This window comes from Peromyscus eremicus, chromosome 3 (genome assembly GCF_949786415.1).
Source record: "Peromyscus eremicus chromosome 3, PerEre_H2_v1, whole genome shotgun sequence".
NCBI classification, from domain to species: Eukaryota; Metazoa; Chordata; class Mammalia; order Rodentia; family Cricetidae; genus Peromyscus; species Peromyscus eremicus.
The window spans coordinates 54,785,355-54,792,790 of NC_081418.1; the positions used below are offsets into that span (position 1 = coordinate 54,785,355).

Below are 7,436 nucleotides of genomic sequence, written 5' to 3' on the forward strand. Positions count from 1 at the left end.
CTCAGGCTTCTTGCTATCTAGTTCTTATACCTTAAATTAACCCGTTTCTATAAATCTATACCTTGCCACGTGGCTTGTGGCTTACCAGTACTTTACATCTTGCTCCTCATGGAGGCGACAGGCAGTGTCTCCCTGCCTCAGCCTTCTACCTTCCAGCATTCTCCTCCTCCTTGTCCCATCTACACTATCCTTTCTGTCTGGCTACTGGCTAATCAGTGTTTTATTTATCAATCAATCATAGCAACATATATTTACAGCATACAGGACATCCCACAGCAAATCTTTTCTGTAAAATAATTTTTTTGGCTTAAGGATTTTGGCTCTTTGATAGTGAGTATGACTCATTGCAACAAATGCACACCTAGGAAACAGATGTGGGTTCTAATTGTGTACTATGCTGAACATCTACTCTGACAATTAGAGAATAGTAGTCCGTTATTTGTATTTGTTTTCTAATTCATCTTGCAAAGAGACTAGACTGAAAGACCACTAACAGAATGTTTGCAAGATTTCAAAAGCAATTAATATCTTGAAAACTGTATTCCAGTCTGGGTTTGTATAATTTATTGAATTTTGTTAAGTGTGAGATGTTTATTCTAATTAGTAACATAACATCAGAAAGATAAATATCTCATATATTTATGTGAAGATCTTGAATTATAATTTTGAATGTTTATATAAGTGTATGTAGGTGTGGCTATAGGTCATGAAATTTGAAAGGGGACCATAAAAATAGGTCTTGGGAGAAGAAAAAAGGAGAAAACAAAGAGGGCAATAGAGTGCATTGTGGGAGCCCGTTCTCGGGTTCCTCGTGGCTTTACCCAGCAGGTCCTCATAGAGGATGATTAGACCACGGGCCTGAGTGCAGGTGTCTGGGATGGTCTGCACTTGGCTGTGCTGGGGGAGGAGGTCTTTTGCTCCACCCCTTGGCGTCTCTATAAAAACCCTGGCGCAGAGACAGTCGGGGCCCGTTGGAATAGGTTCCAGGCCCTCTCGAGGCTATCCTTTATTTTCTATCTGTTTCTCTCCGCGATATTCTCCGCAATAAATCCTTCTATCTAATATTTCCTGCTGCTCGCACTCAAGAAAACTCTGGGGAACTGTGGGGGTGGTTGGGTAAACGCCCCACAGAATGGCGCCATGAACAGGGACTAAAGAAAAAAGAAAAAAAGGGACTAAAGAAAAAAAGGGGGGACTAAAAAAAGGGGGGATTAAAAAAAAAGGGGGGACTAAAGACAAATGAACAGGGACTAAAGACAAAGTAATAGGGACTAAAGATAAAGGAAAATAATAGTTTTATTACAGAGTTTTTGGCGAAAGTGCTGAGTTCAGCCCTGCCAGTGGATGAGGCATGCCGGTGTTATGGAAAATATATATTTTTTATATATATTTTTGAGAGGCAGGGGTTTTATCCTCGAGAGAAAAGGAAAGCGGACTGGAAGGATGTCCGATGCTGCAGCGAAATTCTCTTCTGTCAAAATTTTCTATCTTCTATCCCTTTCTCAATTTCTATCTGTGAAAAATAAGTATAAGGCATAGGGTAGTAATATAGTTTAGGAAAAACTTAGAAGTGTAAGATTGTGTAGAAAAAATAGGCAACTAGACAGAAAAACTCTTCAATTTTCTAACTTTGGGGGCTAAGAACGCAAACTGGGGGAAAAAATCTTTCTTTGGGCTTTTTGGGTAGTATAAAAGCTCTTCTCTGAGCTTTTGAAGAAAAGTTTTCCTATGGAAGCTTTTGTCCTGGGGACAACTGAAATGCTAAGTCTGAGCGGCAGGAGAAAGTGATTTCTCCCTGAGGCAAAAAATGGGGGTGTAAAAAGCCAAAAAGTTTAAAGTTGGGAAGTTTTGGGAAAAGTTGGTCTTTCTCTCGGAAAAAAAAATCTTTCTCTTAAACTAAAAGCTTTTCTTGGAAAACTTGGGAAAATCTCTCTAAAAACCTCCATCTTTCTCAAAAGCTCTTAAACTTAAAAACTAAAGCCTCTAACCTCTCAGAAGTACAAGATTAGAATCACCTGGAGATTAGAGAATTATCTGCGAGTCGCTTTAAGAAAAAATAAAGACCTCTTGATCAAAATGGGGCAGGAAAATAGTAAGCAGACCTTTGAAGAGTCACTTGTAGAAAGACTAAAAAACAAAGGCATTAAAGTGGAACTACAACAAGTACAGAGGTTCTTAAAGTTTGTAGAGGAATTGTGTCCCTGGTTTCCTGAATATGGGAAGCTGAATGAGAATTCCTGGGAGAGAGTTGGAGTTGAAATAAAAAAATGCTATGAAAAACACGGGCCAGAAAATATTCCCGTGGAAGCCCTTGGCCTGTGGGCATTAATCCGGGATAATTTAGATCCTAACCCTGAAAAGCAGGAGGGATCATTCCCTAAGGCAGATGAGGTGGAGACACAACCCTCTGCTCCACCAGCAGAACCTGAAAACCCTTGTACAGCACCGCTTAAACAGGGTCCGGTTTCTCTTGGCCATGACACTAAGTTTAAGGAACAAAAATCTTGGAATAAGACAAGGGAGGAACTGAAAAACTTGAAAAGCCTAGTAACTTCTCTTACTCAAAAAATAGAAACTCTCCAAGTCTCTCCTCTTCCCTCTGTAGGGGTGGAACTAGACTCACCTGGGGAGGCGTCTTTTAGAATGGAAAAGCCACCTGTAATTGCCATAGCACAGAAATCCTCTGAGGCAATGCGAACCCTCTCTGTTAAAGCTACATCTCCTCTTCAAGCTAGCCTCCGGGAAGCTGCTAGTAAGGGGGAAGAAATTCAAGGCTTTCAGATGTTCCCGGTCCTGGAAGAGCAGGACCGCCAGGGTAATATCATAAGAGTGCATGTTCCCATTCCTTTCAAACAGCTTAAGGAGTTAAAAACAGCATGTAGTCAATATGGCCCAACTGCTCCTTTCACAACAGCATTGTTAGAAAGCCTGGCTTTAGAAGTTTTGCCCCCGGGTGATTGGAAACAAATGGCCCGAGCATGTCTATCTGGAGGTGACTATCTGCTGTGGAAAAGTGAGTTCGTGGAACAGTGTCAGGCCACAGCTGAAATAAATCGGGCACAACAGATTCCTATCACCTTTGATATGCTCGCTGGGGAAGGCCCATATCGAGAGACAGGTCAACAGTTAAACTTTGATATAGCGGTGTATGCTCAGGTTCAGGCCGCTGCCAAAAGGGCTTGGAATACGCTTCCATCATCAGGAAGACAAACTGAGGATCTGTCCAAGATAAGGCAAGGGCCTGATGAGTTATTTCAAGATTTTGTTTCCAGATTAATGCAAACGGCTAGCAGATTAATTAGCGATTCAGAAGCTGGACTTTTACTTGTAAAACAACTTGCATATGAAAACGCCAATGCAGCATGTCAGGCCGCGATACGCCCTTTTAGAAAAAAGGGAAACATTTCTGATTATATCCGACTTTGTTCTGATATAGGACCATCATACAATCAAGGGATAGTCATGGCCGCAGCATTACAAGGAAAAACGGTTAGGGATGTTCTGTACCAGCAAAGACACCCTAATTCCAGACAAGGGAAAGATACTGGACCTCCTGGAAGTTGTTTTGGGTGTGGACAGATGGGACATTATATTAGAAGTTGCCCTGGCAAGAGAAGGGGCTTCGGATCAAATAGAGACCCTGGGTTATGCCCAAGATGTAGGAGAGGGAAACACCGGGCTAGCGAATGCACATCAAGGGCAAACACCCAGAAGAGTCCGTTCCAGGGAAACGGACGGAGGGGCCCGCCCCAGGCCCCGACAAAATAGATCTTTGGGGTAATTCAGCAGTCGATCCTCCGGCAAAGAAATATATTCAAGACCTCTATAGGGCAACACCAGGTAGTGCTGGATTAGACCTCAGTTCTTCCATCTATACAGTTTTGACCCCTGAAATGGGAATGCAAGCCCTCCCTACAGGTGTTTATGGACCTTTGCCACAGGGCTCTGTGGGGTTATTGTTGGGCAGAAGTAGTACTACCATGCAAGGAATTCTAGTTGCCCCTGGAGTGATTGATGCTGACTATATGGGAGAAATAAAGGTGATGACACATTCACCCACAAGAATTTCAGTAATAAAGATCGGTCAGAGACTTGCACAGTTAATCTTACTTCCTCAAATACAAACAAAAAATCCAATTAAAAGAGATAAGAGAGGAGAAGCTGGATTCGGTTCGTCAGATGCCTATTGGCTACAAGCCATAGGACCACAACGCCCAGAACTTACATTAGTCATAAATGGGAAAAATTTTTTGGGTCTTTTAGATACAGGCGCAGATTTATCTGTTATATCTGCTAGTCAATGGCCTGCTATGTGGCCCAAAATGGAGACTATTACACAGCTGCAAGGGATTGGTCAAACTCAGAGTCCTGAGCAGAGCAGCAATGAGCTCTCCTGGAGAGATGAGGAAGGTCATGAAGGGACTTTTCGGCCATACATTGTCCCTCACTTGCCGGTAAATTTGTGGGGTCGAGATGTTATGAGCCGTATGGGAATATATTTATATAGTCCCGATACAACTATCTATGAACAAGAAGTTCCTGACCAAAAGGTAATGGAAATGTCATCTTTAACTCCTAAAGATAAGGACGTTATGGAGCATTTTTAGGAAGGGTCATTGAGCAGCCTGTACTCCATGCAGATCCTATAACCTGGAAATCCGATCAGCCTGTGTGGATAGATCAATGGCCCCTAACAGAAGAAAAAATACAGGCTGTCCAGCAGTTAGTACAGGAACAGCTGGATAGTGGTCATATTGAACCATCTAATTCTCCCTGGAATTCTCCTATTTTCCTCATCAAAAAGAAGTCAGGGAAATGGAGATTATTACAGGATTTGAGAAAGATTAATGAAACCATACAACCTATGGGAGCTTTGCAGCCTGGATTGCCTATCCCTACTGCTATACCAGAAAATACGTATAAAATTATTTTGGATTTGAAGGATTGTTTTTATACCATTCCTTTAGCTCCCCAAGACTGTCAAAGATTTGCATTTAGTGTTCCCTCAGTCAACTTTAAAGAACCAATGAAAAGATTCCACTGGAAAGTTTTGCCCCAAGGAATGGTCAATAGCCCAACATTATGTCAGAAATTCGTAGCTCAAGCTATCCAAAGAGTTAGAGAGCAAGTTCAACAGGCTTATATTATTCATTACATGGATGATATTTTGCTTGCGCATAAAGATGAAGAAATTTTGCTTGACACTTTCGGACGGCTTCAGCACTGTCTTACCTATGCAGGGTTAATTATCGCTCCAGAGAAAGTGCAAAGACACTCGCCTTTTTATTATTTAGGACATGTCTTATACCCTAAGGTGATAAAGCCTCAAAAATTGGAAATAAGAAAGGATGAGTTAAAAACTTTAAATGATTTTCAAAAATTATTGGGGGAGATTCAATGGTTGCGCCCTTATTTAAAAGTATTTACTGGTGATTTGAAACCTTTAAGTGATATTTTAAAAGGAGATAATAACCCTAATTCACCCAGAGAGTTAACTGAAAAAGGTAGACAAGTTCTTCTGCAAGTTGAAAAGGCTATTCAAAACCAGCAAGTACATTACATTAATTACGCTCTACCTTGGTATGTACATATTTTGCCCACTAGACATACTCCTACTGCAGTATTATGGCAAAACAAGCCTCTCTTATGGCTACATCTTCCTGTTTCACCAGCCAAAGCATTAAATCCATACTATGAATCTGTAGCTTGCTTGGTGCAAAAAAGCAGAATTGAGTCTAGACGTTATTTTGGTAAAGAACCTATGGTAATTAATGTTCCTTTTACAAAGCAGCAAGTTGATTGGCTTTTTCAAAACAGTGATTCTTGGGCAATTGCCTTTTCCCAGTTTTCAGGTCAAATTGATAATCAATTCCCAGCTGATCCATTATTACAATTCGCTCAAATGCACTCCTTTGTATTTCCTAAAATTGTTATGAAAGACCCTGTAGAAGATGCTGTGTTAGTTTTCACTGATGGATCTTCTAATGGAAAGGCTGCTTATGTTATTAATGGAAAAAGTTATGTAGTACAAACAACCCCAGCCTCTGCACAGATAGTGGAATTACGGGCAGTGAACATGGTTTTTCAGGTTCTTGAAGACAGATCATTGAACTTATACACAGACAGTCAATATATTTATAGAGCTCTACAAGTCATAGAAACTGTTCCCTATATTGACGCTAATAACAACCAAGTCCAAATGTTGTTTCAACAAATTCAAGACGCTATTCACAAAAGAAAGCTGCCATGCTTTGTGGGCCATATTAGAGCTCACTCCAATCTTCCTGGTCCTTTAGCTGAGGGTAATGCAATGGCTGATAAGTTAACAAAGATAGTAGCATTATCCCAAGTGGAAATGGCTCAACAGTCACATGCTCTTCATCATCAAAATAGCAAAAGCTTAAGAAAGCAATTCAATCTTACCAAAGAAGCAGCTCGTCAAATAGTTAAACGATGTGGGGTATGTCCAAAATATTTTCCTGTCCCTCACTTAGGGGTAAACCCTCGAGGTCTTCTTCCCAATCATCTATGGCAAATGGATGTTACGCATATTGCAGAATTTGGCAAATTAAGATATGTTCATGTGACCATTGATACTTATTCAGGATTTTTAATGGCTAGTGCACAACCTGGGGAAGCTACAAAACATGTAATTATGCACTGCTTGAAGTGTTTTTCATATATGGGTTTACCAAAAATTATTAAAACTGATAATGGTTCTGGATATAGTAGTAAGGCATTTCAACAATTTTGTACCCAATGGGAAATCGTACATAAAACAGGTATTCCTTATAATCCTCAGGGACAAGGTATTGTGGAAAGGGCTCATAGCAGTCTTAAAATACAACTTCAAAAAATAAATATAAAAAAGGAAGAAATTTACCCTCTATCACCACATAATGCATTAAATCATGCTCTTTTTGTTCTGAACTTTTTGAATATGGATGTCTATGAACAGTCTGCTGCAGATAGATTTTGGCACAGTGGCACCCAAGCGACTTTTGCTCAAGTGAAATGGAAAGATCCCTGCTCGGGATTATGGAAGGGTCCCGATCCTGTGTTAATATGGGGTCGAGGACATGTTTGTGTTTTTTCGCAAGAGGAGAATGAAGCTCGGTGGTTACCGGAGCGTCTGGTAAGGAGCGTGGAACTAAGGAAGGGTCAGCTCCAATGACGTTTCTATAAAGAAACCAGAAGGAAAGTGGCTCTATTAGTGTTTCTGAGGTTTTGTCACTGGTTAATGCAAACAGTGAGGAAACAAAGTTCGGAGCTGTGCTGCTTTTGGCTTTACTAGCTCCTTTGGAAAAATACTTTATATCACCTAATAGCTGTGCGGTATTTGGCAAAGACTATACAGCAGCTAAATACGGTAATTTCACCTTCAGTCAAGCTTTAAAAATCCTGCAATTCAGGAGGCAGGGACAAGTTCCTAAAAA

At 40.7% G+C, this 7,436-nt stretch overlaps 1 protein-coding gene across 1 annotated transcript; it reads left to right on the forward strand.

Annotated features, from left to right (window-relative positions):
- Nucleotides 1-2,076: 2,076 nt before the first annotated feature.
- On the forward strand, nt 2,077-3,768 carry LOC131906276 (endogenous retrovirus group K member 21 Gag polyprotein-like). The gene has a single exon (XM_059257034.1). It carries the CDS (start codon nt 2,077-2,079, stop codon nt 3,766-3,768), a length of 1,692 nt encoding a protein of 563 aa, XP_059113017.1.
- The last annotated feature ends 3,668 nt before the right edge of the window (nt 3,769-7,436 follow it).